Here is a 16,894-nt window from a genome sequence, read left to right on the forward strand (position 1 = left end):
AAGAATGAAAAGAAAAATACTTTTAGAAACTACAAATTTTGCTCAATACCCTACTATGTATTGACCTACTTCAATGAACTAAAAAATTTACCTTCAAAAATCGAGAAACATAAGGTCAAAGGTTTAATGCAAAATATTATTTAACCTACTTGTCAATCTAATCAAGTTAGAGAACTATTATAGTTTCCATTGAAGAGCTACATAACTAAACCAATAAGCATCATATCATTGTTCTCGAAACCATTGATTTAGGAATCCCGTTTACATGCCAGACAATACTCTCATTTTTTTATTTTTAATGAAACTATTCACATATTTTCAATTAAGAATATTGTTCATAATGTTTTTATTTAAGAAATGCTTACATGTCCATTACATGCCAAACAATGCCTTCAACTCTTCATTTTTTATGAAATTATGTTTAATTTACTCCACATATTTTTAATTCAAGAAACGCTTACATGACTATTAATACAATTTAACCTATGTATAATCCCATAACTTTCAACATTTAATTGTAAACTAAAGTCTACACACCACAAAGCACACATCTAGCTCTTACTCCTAGTTGTGAATTTAGTCTTATACATATCTAACCAAAAGACTTCATAGTTGTTTAAAATTACAACTCACATCATCATTCTAATACATGCCTAAAATAAAATTTGCATCAATCATTTTGGGTATAGTGCCTTAAAAACTTATCATTCAAGTTTTCATTGTAGTAAACCATCAATCCAAATGAGCTACAAGCTATAAGCTAGAGCTACCATCTACCAAGCGCTTTGTATTTGAATTAATGACAAAGATGGACTTAAAACAAGTGAAATTTTAGTTATAAGAGTGATGTGTTGTTCATCTTGTTTATATTTAAATGATATTACACATATGAAATGCAACTATTAATTCAAATAGTGTAATCATACTCATAACTCAAAAGATGCTTGTTATTATATAGCAATCTAAAGTTAATTGCATCCAACAACATCACATCATTACCCACATGCATTCCAAAATGTGCTTATAGCTCTTAATCTTGTCAAGGACATGATCCCGTTGATTATTCACCAAAGCTATATAATTGTTTAAATATACAATGTATCTCATTGAGGTTTTCTATTAAGTGTCAAATAATCTTATGACTCATTTTTGGCGAAACACCCTTAGTAGAGAGCTTAATAAGAGAATCATTGTATCATTCAAGCTTTTGTGGTAATAGATAATCAATCGAAATGAATTACATCAGCTTTAAGTGCTTCATTTTTTTATTTTAGCAAGAAGATAGCGAGTGAAATAAGCAAAATATATATATATATATATATATATATATATATATATATATATATATATATATATATATATATATATATATATATAGTCATGTTAAAAAGACAAACACATTCCACGCTTATAATCAACATCTTCAATGATGATCCTATTACATTAGGCAAATCCCTCACAAATCTAGCACTCTTTTATGTCTACAAGGATCTGATGCAATAAAATCTAGTTTTAGGCAACTACAACAATGATTTTCGTATAAAGTTAAATGGTGTGCTCACCAAACATTATGGACAATGACATCAGTAGATTAGAATGGTCCATGTTTTAACCCTAAGCAAGATTGACCTCTTAGATCTTGATGTCATTGTTTCCGTAAGAAGCATTAACACTGAATATATTGAGTCATCCAAAACCTAACAAGAGCTTTCTTACCAATGCCAAAAACACTTTCCAATATCAATCTATAAGTTACTTCAACAGCCATTTTTTGGTAATTATGCCAAGAGGCATCTACAATGACATTAAAATGTTACCAAAATCCATTTTTGAAACAATTTGACATGCAAATGACAGGTAAATGCATATAGCTCTCGGCATATTTTACATATATTTTTTAAAAATTAGGTAGAGAGAGAGAGAGATTGCCAGTAAAAAATGCAAACAACATCAACCTAAGTTCATGCAATCTACACGGTCATATCCAAAACCAAATCATTCACATAGGCATGCAGCTATAGGTAGAATGCTATCATCACAAGATGGGAAAGGTTATGCTTCATTTCAATTAATATTTCACAGAAGACTTTAGTCAATTCGAACTGAAGTTCTTCAATTGCTTGGTACAATTTCCAACTTTGAGTATTGTAGATACTTCTAAAAGGAAATGGAACACTTACTAGTATTTTTATGCATTCATCACGCTTACTACAGCTGAAGGAACCAAAGTGCAGTTCTCGATAAAGCCAAACTTCAAGAGGTAATTAAGCACAGGGTACATCATTCTCTGTCGAGAGATTTATATCATATTCTTAATATATGCTGCTTTAGACTAGTGTGTGTACTATTAGACAGCAAATATATCACGGCAGAAATTACAGATCGTCTCAACCACTTATTCCTCAGTAATATGTTCGATAGTGCAACTTTCAAAACACTGATGATACAACCCTGTACAAGCTCATTTCAGTCCTCCACCATACTTGAACAAGGTTTCATCATAAAAAAAGCCTTTCCAAGAGGTGACAATTTAGAAATCCTTCTTGTATCAATTTAATAATTATGTTGAATATTGCAATAACAAGATTCTTTTTTAAAGGCAACAATACCACAATCAGGGCCACCTCATTAATCTAAGGATTAGAATTCATGAAGATACAGATCTAACAACAGATCAACATAGAATTTAAAATGATTTTCAGAAGAGCTGGTGAATTGGTATTGCCCTATCTTATATATATCTACATAATAGTTTCCATGCAAAGAATCAAAACACATTGCAATATGATCCAAATCAAATAAGGCAAAAAGGCTAAAAGTATGATGCTAGAGTTTACTGGTAATGTAAAAAGTGGATATGGAACCAAAAGATGAGTTTTGGTTGAAGAGTATATGTCATTTTGCTTCTTTATAATATATAGCTTAAAGGATGCAGAAATAATTATTATTAAAATATATGAACATATATCATTTACACGAAACAAACAAAAGTATTGTTCAGCTTTTGCTTTGTTCCTGCTTTATAATGAACTAACTGGTTTGATCTTATCATTTATTTGTCTCTTGATCGATGCATACTTCTTTCCATTAATACTTGTATTGTGACAAAATGAGTTCATCCAGTGAGAATTCAACAGGCCCCAAAACTCTATTCTCGTGTTCTCTAAATGAAAATAAAAAGCAGTCGAAGGATGGCGAAAAGAAGTTATTGCAACTTAAAAGTCGACTAAGAAACATAATGAAATCTTTACATCTATTATGTTGTTGGAATTGATATGATTACTCGTATAAATAAAAATTATAACTTTAGGTGGTTGATAAGATAGTGTATCCATTCATACATAACGTGGCATTTCAGGTGTTTTGGTGTTCAATTCAAGCATGTTCATATTCTATATGCTCAAGAGATGAAAATATGAGTTAATATAAGTAGAAGCCCATCTAAACCTAGATCAAATATCTTTGATCATATGTAGTCCTTAAATGCATTTGTTTACGGGTAGGATATGATTGATCTGCTTTGAAGCAATTCAAGCAACTTCCATTTAGGCTTTCCAAGTCCCTTCCTTGAGATGTATGGCCTTTATAGTCTATTGGGGCTAGACACCAAATGTAAATAGACTCACTTGGTATTCTTTACCAAAATGTGTTTAGACTTGCAAACTTATTTTGGGTGAACTACTTATACAGCCAATTCCTACGTACCAAACAATATGTAAATTTCCAAGGATTTTGGATATGTATAATCTAATTTATAGAGAAAGCATGCTAAGAAGAACCTAAATATGAAAAAGTATCATCTCGGGAATAGGCTTTTATGGATATCACTGAAATAGCCACCACAAGGTATATAAAGTCTCTCGACGCAAGGAATGAAACTATCAATAAATGTAACATTTTATCCCCATTAAAAACAGATCTATTTTGTTATTTTGTAATGCCTCGCCTTTCCCTTCTAGGTTGTACCATATATACAGATATTTTGAGGCAAAATCTAGAAAAGACAAAGTCCAAAAAAAGAATTTTGTACCTGCTCTAGCTCATATAACAACCTCAATAGCAATACAGCTTTGCTTCCGCTAAATGTGAGTCCCCCTAATAATGAAAGAATGGGCTTTTTATCGAATGTTGATTTGTTCAACTTATATTCTATGGCTACAGACTCTCGAGTGTAAACATAACATATATGTATATATACAAAAAAGCAGTTGACAAAGTGTTTTACGGACATCAATGTATGTACTTTCTACCAGTTACACCGCTAAATATCTTGCCTACAGACAGGGCAGGATCCATGCCTCATAAGCCATTTATCTACACAGGACATGTGAAATGTATGATGGCATAAAGGCAGGCTCCTAGCAGTTTCTCCTTGTTGAAGGTCCTAAACAAAACAAAAAAAGAAATAAAACAAAATATAAAATGTTTCATTTCTAAGATACTAGTATGGTACATGTATTTCCACCAAAAATCTAACAAAAAATAATTTAAAGCAAAGGTTAAATACATAAATAAACTATATAAGACAAACCTGCAAACATATAGTGCAACAAATGTTCTCCCCACTAACATCCTTTTTATTTTCTTCGGTGATTAGATGTCGAGGAAGTTTCTCTAGGGAATCCCCAGATAACCCTTGCATTCCATCTTCTCCAAATATGTCATAAATCTCTTCATGGCTCGACCCTGCAATTCTAACCTGTTAAGCAAATATCCCCCTGTTATCCATGAAAACGATATAAGCCAACAAAATTAAACGATGGTCACTTCAGCTGATGACATTTGAAAATATTTGTAATTAATAATTATTTCACACAAGATAAGGAAAAAACCTGCCAATGGTATGCAGTTAGTGTTGCTGGGCCAACCTGTTCTTGTACAAACCTTCCATTAAGGAGCTCTTCAATGAAATCTGCCTACATAATTATGTATCATATCATCAAACAATAGAATTAAAATTGAGTGAAAGAATATGTACATACAGCCAAAACCATAGTTGCTGAAATCTTCAAAAAATCATGACTAATCAGAACTCACCACTGTTGCTGATTTTCAAATCACCAGTTTTTTCAAAATTAATTGATGAACTAAAAAATTGAGACTTATGATTAATCACAAAAAAAATCTGTGCGCCCCAAATTTTTTAACCTTTTTTGTGTTCTTTTATTTATATTTTTTTGGTTTTTCAGCATAATTTTTTCTCTATTTTTTGAAAGTTTTTATTAAATATGGCTGATTGTTTCCCAAGTTTTTCCCAATTTAAAATCTCTTTTAACTTCTGGTTTGTCAATTTATTCTCGAGAAAGATTTTTTTACCACAACTTAAACATTACAAATTTTATGAACAGAACAGAAAAGAAAAAGAGCTTACATAATTCTGATGAAGTATCATGCAAAATTACATCCCAATTATATTATAAGTAGTTCTAGAGTTGAACTGCAACAAGAATCACACAAGTAAAATGTGCTTAACATCCATGAGTATTATAATTCACTAACCCATGGCCCAGACCCAGGCTACCCCCACTTTATAATCGTCTGATGCCAACTTGTAACAAACAACACCTGTATATTACAAAAACCATACCAGTTATCACACAATAAGACATTGGAGGCTACGTCAGTAAGACATTGGATTAACACTAACAACCGATTATCACACAACAATGTGAAACATTGCCTTTGGCACATTGTAATTTAGTCCACAGAATGTCTCTAAAATAGTTTAGCTTTCATCAAAACATAGTAAATCACCTTTCAAAAGATAGCACTAGCTTTGTCCAACAAAAGTTTGGGTATATAATTAATCCTTACAACTTACGTAGAAGGCACTTTTCAGAACCCTAACTCATACAAGTCTATTACTGGCAAATGAAAACTTGAAAACACAGAAGATTATGCTTCATTAAATAAGGTTGCTCTTGCCCAGACGCTCGGATTACAGCCAGAAACTATGTATACATCAGTAGATAACATAGGAAACATCAAAAACTGTGTCAGTAAATGACAAGAAGACTTCAATTAAGTATTCATTATTGATTAGCCATTGAAGAATGAGCATATGACACCAGAAAAGCATAACTGCACAATCTTGGACAACATCAGATTGACTTTGTGGGTAGGCTTCTCTTTCAATATTAAACTAGATTTCAAATTCGTTCAAAAGCACCACTATAGTCTGCTTGGTAGTTTATTTTATGCAAATAATCAAGGATTTCAATTTTATACAGTTGTTTTCGAACCACAATGACCAGTAAAATCCCAGAATCTTCAAATAAGATTCTATATTTGAACCTTTGTGATATATTGTCAAGTTGCAGGCATGATGACCACAAGTTTAGGTTGCAATCGTGATGAGCATGGAGGATAGGCAGCCCAGCACTACAGTTTTATGCACGATGAAATATTTGATTCAGCTAATGTAGACTTCAAATCTAACTGGAATGAATCATATTTTGAAATTTGTATTCCCTTGCACAAAACATTTTTGCCAGTGTAACAGGGTTCATGAAATTTTTACAGTAATTCCTACAGAATTATGCTTTTTTCAACCATACAACTTGAGAAGGTGTGTCTCAGTAGATTGATCTTCCATGAGAAGATGACAACAGAGTTTGCCTCTTGTTCAATGTGTTGACAGTTGAGCTATCTCTGGCATTTGTTGCAATTTCCATCAATAGGTAGACTTGTGAATCTTAACGAATGCAATAATATGTGACTACCTGTAGCTAAAAAAATTGGCAATAGATTGGACAGCCAATAAAGTGTTCACAAACAGTGCGGGAACTGAATATCATTATTCATATATAGTGGAATATTTCAAGTAAACAGTATACAAATGCTTGTCAGAATGACAGAACATAAACCTTCAGCACAAATTACAACCTCTAGATGAGACTGCCTTCACAAAATCAGATTTCATCCTCCAATCTCCAGCATCCAAGTGTTTTCATCTTTCAACTGATAGTTGAACACATGGTTAAAACTGTAGCAGAAATTATAGGGAATATTGGTAATGCCTTCAAAATCAACCAAGTAATTCACTATATAAGAGCACCACCCAAAACTTAATGCAATTCTTTCCATTTACCTTACAGAGACCTTTGATGAAGTCCATGGACACATTTTCCAACTTCTAGTTGGGAATAGACAAAGGTTGTAGCAATCATATAAGAAAAACATGTTCTAGTTTATTTCATTGGTGAGTAATGCACTCCCTTATATGTTTGAGAACATTTTCCTTGAGGCCTTTCCAAGAGAATCCCTTATCCACCTATAAGTCTTGTAGAACTTCAGATGCCCAACCATTGGCACGCCATGCAAAGCTCTCAAACTCTTTTCCTTCCTCTTAGATTCGGAAACTCAGAGAATTCTTTCCTTGTATAAAATGAGACCATCTACTACTAAGTACCTACCCTCCTTCACACTTTCATCTAAAATGTTAGAAGCAAAGACATTCTTAGAATATTTTCCCATGATTGAAGCCTTCCAATCAACAAAAATAGCAGAAATGGAATCTACACTACGTATTCAAGAGAGTGCATGGGTAAATACATTCTTTTACCCTTTATGTACTCTATATCAAAATCATAAGCTTGAAGCTTAATCTCACCCATTTTTGCTATTAATTATTCAAGTCACATCGGCCTAGGATGAACTTAAAGTTGTTATGATCTATCTTCACCACAAACTAAGCATAATCAAAACTTGGCCAAAGAATGCATGATGAAAGAAACTCTTTGTTGCTATGTAACCCCGAGTTTCCGGGACAGGGACAGTAGTGTTGTTTGTAACTAGGTCAATATGGGTTCGGATTGCCTTAAGGCAACATCCGAACCCATTTAGGACTGGGCCCTATCCTAAAGGGTAACGTGCCCCCAAGATTGAGCCCAGCCCTATACTTGCACGCCACCCTAAATACTCCATGCCACAATAAATATATTGGCGCCAAAAGAAGGAGGCCAACTTGAATTAATAAAGGCTAAAGACACATATAAATAAAGACATCTTGCAAATACAATTCACTCATTCAAGCATTCAGCGAATTAGCTCTGCAAGTAAAAGGTGTGAATTTACACAAGGAGTGTGCGAACTTGTCTAGGCTTGTGCGAACTTGTCCAAGAGGACATAGGCCGTTTTGGTGCAGACTTGAAGAGCTGAGAAGTGCAGATCTGTCATACGAAAGGGATTAGATCTGAAAGGAAGCTAAGTATTGTATTTGTGATATTAAGGGAGAATATATAATCTGACCTGTGGGTCTTTAATGCTGGGTTTTTCCTCCTTGGAGGTTTTCCCAGGGTATTTGTGTTTGTCTCTTGTTTACTTCCTTCATTTCTGAGCTTACTGAATTATGGTTTACTAAAATGTTACAAATCTTATTAACAAACTAGGGCATAATTAAAGGACATAAATCTGATTACTGATCTAGGGCACAAAAATTACATGGTATCAGAGCTAAGGTGTCACCAACTTCAGATTTTAGTAAATCATTTGTTGCATATAGCTGCTGTTTGTTTTCAGATTAAAATGTCAGGTTTGAGGTCTCAAGATAGACTTGATGGAGCCCTTGATTTTGCTGCTTGGAAAGTCCGTATTCTATTGATCCTTGAAGAGAATGATATGCTGAAATTCGTAGAAGAAAAAAGGCTGTCCCCTCCAGAAGATGCTAAAGAGCTGAAACATTTCAAGAAAGACTCCCTCAAGGCTAGGAAGATCATAATTGAATCCGTCAAGAATCATCTTGTCACTATCATATCAAAGTTTGCGTCTGCCAGGGAAATGATCAAACACTTAGAAGGGATGTATGAAGTCAACAACCTCAGAAGGGCTCTTGCTCTAAGACAGCAGCTTCTTCACATGAAAATGAAAGAAGAAGACTCAATCATAGCCTACTTCATGAAGATCAATGAACTAAAGGACAAGCTAAGTACTCTTGATTGTCAAATCTCGGATAAAGATCTTGTTATGATTGCATTAAATGGTCTACCTGATGAATGGGAACCATTCATTCGTAGCATTGGTGGAAGAGCCGATCGTCCCAACTTTGAGTGTTTTCAATTTGATTGCATCGAAGAGGAATCTCGAATTGAGGTAAGAGGAAAACTCAAGAACTCTCACAAAGATAATCATGTTCTCTTAGCTAAATCTAGGAAAGGTGGACATTGGAAGAAAGAAAAGAGAAGCAAAGATTTTAGATCCTCCTCCTATGATCCAAGGAAGAAGTCAAGAGATTCCTCTCACATTCGTTGCTTCAGATGATCATGTTCTCTTAGCTAAATCTAGGAAAGGTGGACATTGGAAGAAAGAAAAGAGAAGCAAAGATTTTAGATCCTCCTCCTATGATCCAAGGAAGAAGTCAAGAGATTCCTCTCACATTCGTTGCTTCAGATGTGATAAGTATGGTCACTATGCCAGAGATTGTCAAAATGATCCAAAAGAAAGGGAAGACAATTTAAATGAAGTTGCCGAACAAAGTGAGGATTATCTTTGTATCTCTGCTCTATCTAGCAATGTTCCTATGGACAGTAATATGTGGATACTTGACAGTGGTGCCTCCAGACACATCTCAGGTTTTCGTAAGCATCTCTCAGATCTGATTGAAAAGGACACCAACCTTCATGTGGTAATCGGTGATGATGCTCAATACTCAGTAAAAGGTTTTGGTACTACCTCTTTAAAACTAGATTCTGGTATTTCCTTACAACTCTGTGATATCCTCTTTGTACCTGGTATTAAAAGAAATCTTATTTCCAGTTTTGCCTTAGAAGATAAGGGTTTGCAAATAGCATTTTCTGAAGGTAAAGTACTCGCTTGGTCTAATAAATCTAATTTCAAAACTGCTCATGTTATTGGAAATAGATGTGATAGTTTATATAAGCTTGCAGCTAATCCAATTCAAGCTCTCATCCATGAGGCCACTGAATCATGTGAGCTATGGCATAGAAGACTTGGACATCTACACTTTCAAGCTCTTCCCACTCTCGGTAAATTGGTTAAAGGTATGCCGAAACTTAGTTTATCTCATGATGATGCTTGTAAAGGTTGTGCAATGGGTAAGAATGTAAAGAATCCTTTTCATAAAAGCGATAGTAGAGCTAAAGAAAAGTTAGAACTTATTCATTCACATTTATGTGGTCCTATGTCTGTAGCATCTCCTAGCAGTTTTCTGTATTAAGTTATCTCCATAGATGATTTCTCTAAGAAAACATGGACCTACTTTCTTAAATCTAAAGAGTTTGAAGAAGTCCTAAACAAATTTAAAGAATTCAAAGCCTTAGTTGAAAACACTACAGGAAATCGAATTAAAAGTTTAAGGTCTGACAATGGAGGTGAATACACCTCAGGTAGTTTCTATGACTTTTGTGTTAAAGCAGGAATTAAGAGGGAGTTTTGTGTTCCCTACAATCCTCAGCAAAATGGAGTTGCTGAAAGAAAGAACAGGATCATTGTTGAAGCTGCAAGAGCCATGATCCATGATCAAGACCTGCAACCTTTTCTATGGGCGGAAGCATCCAAAACAGCAGTTTATATTCAGAATAGATGTCCTCATCGTGCCCTAAAGGATGTGACTCCTGAAGAAGCCTTTACAGGAATCAAACCTGACATCAGCCACCTAAGGATATTCGGGAGCCCGGTGTATGTTCATGTGCCTAAAGAAAAAACGAACCAAGTTGGATCCATCTGGAAAGAAAGGCATCTTAGTGGGATACAACGAATCTTCCAAAGCCTTCAGGATCTACATTTCAGGTCAAAGGTATGTTGAGGTAAGTAGAGATGTAACTTTTGAAGAAGATATTGCTTTCAAAAGATCTAAAGGTTCATTGTCTAACAATAATGATATGGTGATTGAAAATCAAGATTCAATAGTTTATGCTAACCCTGAGATACAGGAGTCGTCCACTGACCTTCCGGATCAAGAAGTTCAGAATGACCCAACAGAACCCATGCACTCTACCGATATACCTCAGGATATTGTGGTATGCAAGAAGAGACCTCTTTGGGTTAGAAACACGATTCAAGATGCTGAAGGATTTGCTGCTCCCAAAGGAACCTTTAGAGATAGCAAGAGATTCCAAAATCACGCCAACTACATTTCTGTGATGTGTAATATCATTGAGTCTGAACCTCACAATGTCGAAGAAGCTATGTCCCATCATGCTTGGAAATCAGCCATGGATGAAGAGTATGGGTCTATCATCAAGAATGATGTCTGGGACATTGTACCTAGACCCAAAGGTAAGTCTGTTGTTTCCTCTAAATGGTTGTTTAAAATTAAGCATAATGTTGATGGTAGTATTGAAAAATACAAAGCTAGGTTTGTAGCTCGTGGTTTTTCTCAAAAGAAAGGAATAGATTATGAAGAAACTTTTGCTCTTGTTGCTAAATATACTTCTATTAGATCTATAATAGCTATTGCTGCAGCCAAAGGTTGGGGATTGCATCAAATGGACGTTAAGACAACCTTCATCAATGGTGTTATTGAGGAGGAAGTCTATATTGAGCAACCAGAAGGTTATGTAATCCATAAAAGAGATTCTCATGTTTGTAGGTTGAAGAAAGCCTTATATGGGCTCAAACAGGCTCCTCGGGCTTGGTATGAAAGAATTGATAAGTACTTACTAAGCTTAGGATTTCGTAAGAATGATATTGATGCTAACATTTACTTAAAGGTTTAAAATGATGATATGCTTATTTTGGTTTTGTATGTGGATGATTTATTTCTCACTGGTGAAAATAAATTAATCATAAAATGTAAGAAAGAATTAGCCTCAGAATTTGAAATGAAGGATTTAGGTCTAATGCATTACTTCCTAGGGTTAGAAGTATGGCAAAAATCCAATGAAATTTTTCTAAGTCAAGGAAAATATACTATTGATATTCTAAAAAGATTTAGAATGATGGATTGTAAACCCATGCATACTCCTATGGAATCTAACTTAAAGAAGTTAAGTGTTTTTGCAGCTAACTCTGATTTTGCAGATCCATCTGAGTACAGGCAGCTGATTGGATCATTAATGTATCTAGTCAATACAAGGCCAGATATCTGTTATGCTGTGAATGCCCTCAGTCAGTTCATGAGTTTGCCTAAACTTGTTCACCTGGTGGCTGCCAAGCACATCCTAAGATACCTGTGTGGCACTATTGGTTATGGGCTTAAGTATTTGCTTAACACTTCAATCTTCTTGGAAGGCTATTCAGATTCAGATTGGGTAGGAAGTGTCAAGGACAAGAAAAGTACTTCGGGTATCTGCTTCAACTTGGGTTCTACAGTGATCTCTTGGGCATGTAGAAAGCAATCTTCCGTAGCATTGAGCACTGCAGAAGCTGAGTACATTGCAGCATCTGTTGCATCCAGAGAAGCAGTGTGGCTTTGCAAACTCCTCGTCGGATTATTTGGTCAAACTAGTGGTCCTACCACCATTCATTGTGATAATCAAAGTTGTATAAAGATGTCAGTAAATCCTGTATTCCATGACCAGTCCAAACATGTGGAAACGCACTATCACTTCATTCGGGATATGGTGCAAAGAGGCGCCATTCAACTAAAGTACATTAGCACAGATGAACAGGTTGCGGACATCCTTACCAAACCCTTATCTAGAGTGAAGTTCGAATACTTCAGAGACAGACTTGGTATTGTGGAAAACGGAATCCTGATTGAGAGGGAGCTCCAATCTCAGTGACTCTATCTGCAGCACTTTGATCATTCTTTGCTTGTGTGCAAGAATGAATTGTGTCCAATCTAAGCTTGTGTGCTAGATGGATAATTGTAATTATGTAAAGACCCACTTGTGCTAGAACCATCCTATGCTTGTGTGCTAAAACCATCCTATGCTTGTGTGCTAGGTGGAAGATGTAATTCTATGCTTGTGTGCTAGATCCATTCTATGCTTGTGTGCTAGATCCATTCTATGCTTGTGTGCTAGATGTAACTCTAAAGGTTTAGATTATGTATTCTCTTCTTCCCTAGTTAAGAGGGAGTGTTGTTTGTAACTAGGTCAATATGGGTTCGGATTGCCTTAAGGCAACATCCGAACCCATTTAGGATTGGGCCCTATCCTAAAGGGTAACATGCCCCCAAGATCGAGCCCAGCCCTATACTTGCACGCCACCCTAAATACTCCACACCACAATAAATATATTGGCGCCAAAAGAAGGAGGCCGACTTGAATTAATAAAGGCTAAAGACACATATAAATAAAGACATCTTGCAAATACAATTCACTCATTCAAGCATTCAGCGAATTAGCTCTGCAAGTAAAAGGTGCGAATTTACACAAGGAGTGTGCGAACTTGTCTAGGCTTGTGCGAACTTGTCCAAGAGGACATAGGCCGTTTTGGTGCAGACTTGAAGAGCTGAGAAGTGCAGATCAGTCATACGAAAGGGATCAGATCTGAAAGGAAGCTAAGTATTGTATTTGTGATATTAAGGGAGAATATATAATCTGACCTGTGGGTCTATAATGCTGGGGTTTTCCTCCTTGGAGGTTTTCCCAGGGTATTTGTGTTTGTCTCTTGTTTACTTCCTTCATTTCTAAGCTTACTGAATTATGGTTTACTAAAATGTTACAAATCTGATTAACTAGGGCATAATTAAAGGACATAAATCTGATTACTGATCTAGGGCACAAAAATTACAAGTAGGAGACGGGGAGACGCATTTCCGGGGCAGCGAATTTTTTTGCCAATTTTGGCGATGGCTATATAAAATATAGTGAAAATTTAAAATATATAGGTTGAGTTTTAAATGTTCATATGAAAACATGGATAAAACATGCATATATACATTGTATTCATATGAAAACATGGATAAAGCATGTATGTATACATTATATAACCTTAACATATAACATTTGTGTTCAATCGATGCCCTTGTTTGACCAGCAATATTGATTGTATTGATTAGTCTACACTAGCCATTCCCATTGATGTTCATTTCCAGCCCAAACATGTGAGTTCGAAAGAGTATGAGTGGTTTCCAGCCTGAAATGTACGGCCCAGTGCAGGTTGTACCTCTTGCAGATCTGGCATGATCTGCCGGGTATGATTCCCTGCATTTCTTGGCCCCTTCGTTGCTGTTTGGTGGCCCTTTTGTAACTGTTTTGACCTGCAAACATCAAACCTGCAATTAATTTTGACCTTTGCACGGTGGTTTCCAGACTTGACATTGATCATTCCAAAACTTGTTTGCAAGTAGCTCATTGTTTCTTTCTGGTAGGACAATATTTTGATAGTATTCTATTACTATTATGAACACTTCTTTACACACCACCAGGTTCTGGGTGTTTGTGAAATTGATTACCAAACTGTTGTTCATATTTCTGAGTGCTTTTGGCTATGATTCAGACCTGTTTACCCTTCATATCAGTGAAAAGTCCACTTTTTTACACACTACCAAGTTCTGAGTGTGTGAAATTTATTAGCATGCTGCTGTTCAAAAAATTACAAATTAAGTCAAATAATTGTAGCCATTGAGAGAAGCATTAGATTAACTACGAATTTAAAAATTTTACAAATGTTTTGATTTAAGCTCCCCTCCCTCATCGTTCAACCTTAACCTAAATTTGTGAATCTATATAAAAGGGTTCAAAGATAGAAATTACAAGAAAACATGCTAGAAATCACGTATTTCAAAGTTCTTTCATTTTCTTACCAAAAGGTTGTAAAGTTGCCTAACAATAAGTCCAATTAGCAGGCCATCTGTGTAAATCTGCTCTATTTCAGCCTATTACAGTAAGTTATCTTCCTAAGTATTGCTACACAACAACTATACCATTACTATGTCCAACATTTGGCTGCTTCTGTAGTTTTCCCCAATATGTATTAAGAAACCATACTGTCCAGGTAATAAGCTCTGGTACTCCATACTAAAAGCACAGTTGTACTCGTAAAGCTCAATTTACTCCTGAACTTGATCACTACATCAAACCCCTTGTACGACATTTGATTCAGATTAGTTTGTACAGTAAACAGAAAGATATGATTAGTAGACCCTCTCTGAATATCTTCTCTATTTCAACCAGTTAGGCTAGTTGTTTTCCCAAGTTGGTCTACACAAAAGGAATACCTATGCCCAAAATTTGCCTACCTCTGATTTTTTCCCCAAAGTGCACCAAGAAACCATACCAACTGTTACTCTACGTGTAGGTAAGTTCACAAGATAATCTAATCCCAAGCTTAGTCATGAGGCGAAATCTCAGGAATACAAAGTTTGAACACATGCATCCCTAGAGTAGTTTCTACCATGGGAATCCCATACACCAAATTGTGACAGGCTTGGTTGTGACCTAAAACACAACCTTTGCCTTTGCTTACCATTGACGATGAGCTCCTAGATCTGGACCGCTCTGAATACCAATAAGCACGAGATGCTTCCAACACCTCAACAGATAGAACAGCACCCGCCACAGCTCCTAATCCAGCTCCACGAATAAGGCCACTGTCAGAGGCTCGGCCTGCTAATGCACCTGTGATAGCTCCAGTAAAAGCTCCTGCTGCAAATGGAGAAAAAAATCTATAGATTTCAGAATAGTTTCTAGAATTCCATTGTTTATTCGCTGCACTATATAATGCAATTCAGAAAGTTCACCGACAATCCAAATCTACCAATGGGATTTTAATAGAAACAAGACTTGCTTCACAATCATAGAAATCAAATTTGACATGTTAAAACCATTAAAACAACTGAAAAAGCATAGGCAATTTTAGTTTTTTGTTTACATTCAGTTGAATATTTCTGATTAAGCAAAAGCCTATTACTGAAACTAGGGATTTTGTTTGCAAAAAGACTCTTAAACCTAATTGTAACATAAAAACCCTATTTCGTATCTCCTGAACTTGAATAATTCCAAATTTCCCATAACTATTCAGAGAATGGAATATCTTACATGCAACTCAAATCTCCAAACACGTGTAACAGTGTAACCATGGCTACCTCATAAACAAATTAAATATTCATTATAGGCATGTATATCGTACAATCAGATTCTTCTTGAAAAAATCTTAGGAATGAACCTCCACACTAAATTTGGATGACTTTCACGAGGGTCAAGATTAGTTGCAAGCTTGTAATTACAGCAATTAGATACATAAACAAGAAAGGAAATAAGTGAATACTTATTTATGAAAAGACAGAGACAAGTTTTATTTAGTTAAAGCAATCCCCATTGCAATCCTCAAGCAACTAGTAACTACTTACTATCTTGCAACTTTCCAAATATTATTCACCAGCTTGAAAGTTTTTGTTAGGAGATAAAAAGAAAACTTGTAACAATTTACAATCTTGCAACTTTCCTCTAGCTGATTAGAAACCTTATTTACGTTCAAGCTGTGGCCTAAATATGAACCAGCTGTACCAAATACAATTACCAACTTGGATCTTCTATAAATTTATTTGCTGAAATCTAATTGTGTATACAATACATGCAATAACTATGTTGAAATGTTGCAAAAGCTGTATGTATAGGTCGCTAAATTTCTAGTTGATTTATTAGTCCTATGTTAACTTGGACACGTCCCCAGCCAAAATAGGGATATCCCCAGCAAGCCATGTTTCGGGTAAATCGGGATGGGTTAGAAATGTCCCCTCACCTTCCCCAATTTTTTTTTTTGAAACTGGAAACATCCTAAGAACATTTGTAAAATTCCCGGAAATGGCAAGGGGCATCCCGCGACCATTTCAAGGATGGCTATGGTCCAGGAAGTTTTCATTTCATTGTTTAAAAAAACAACCAAAAAAGTAAAAAATAAAATAAAGGGGTGTGGGGGCCCTTTATCTAAGAAAAACATTATAACATTCAAAACCAAAATAATAACTCATTTGTGTCAATTAGGAAGAGAAAATGTAAGATCCCTAACTGATTTCTACTAGACTTTTGCTATGCATTTTCCGAAA

General features: G+C 35.3%; 1 protein-coding gene across 1 annotated transcript in view; it reads right to left on the bottom strand.

Annotated features, from left to right (window-relative positions):
* Nucleotides 1–3,866: 3,866 nt before the first annotated feature.
* Nucleotides 3,867–16,894, bottom strand: part of LOC131030725 (NEP1-interacting protein-like 2) — a 51,501-nt gene continuing 38,473 nt past the window's right edge. Inside the window, exons 2-5 of the mRNA XM_057961621.2 lie at nucleotides 15,316–15,494; nucleotides 4,833–4,916; nucleotides 4,532–4,699; nucleotides 3,867–4,384 (exon numbers count right to left, since the gene is read on the bottom strand). Coding sequence (XP_057817604.2) covers nucleotides 4,262–4,384; nucleotides 4,532–4,699; nucleotides 4,833–4,916; nucleotides 15,316–15,494 — 554 coding nt within the window. The 3' untranslated portion in view covers nucleotides 3,867–4,261. The remainder of the gene's footprint in view (nucleotides 4,385–4,531; nucleotides 4,700–4,832; nucleotides 4,917–15,315; nucleotides 15,495–16,894) is intronic.

This window comes from Cryptomeria japonica, chromosome 10, assembly GCF_030272615.1.
Source record: "Cryptomeria japonica chromosome 10, Sugi_1.0, whole genome shotgun sequence".
Lineage (NCBI taxonomy): Eukaryota > Viridiplantae > Streptophyta > Pinopsida > Cupressales > Cupressaceae > Cryptomeria > Cryptomeria japonica.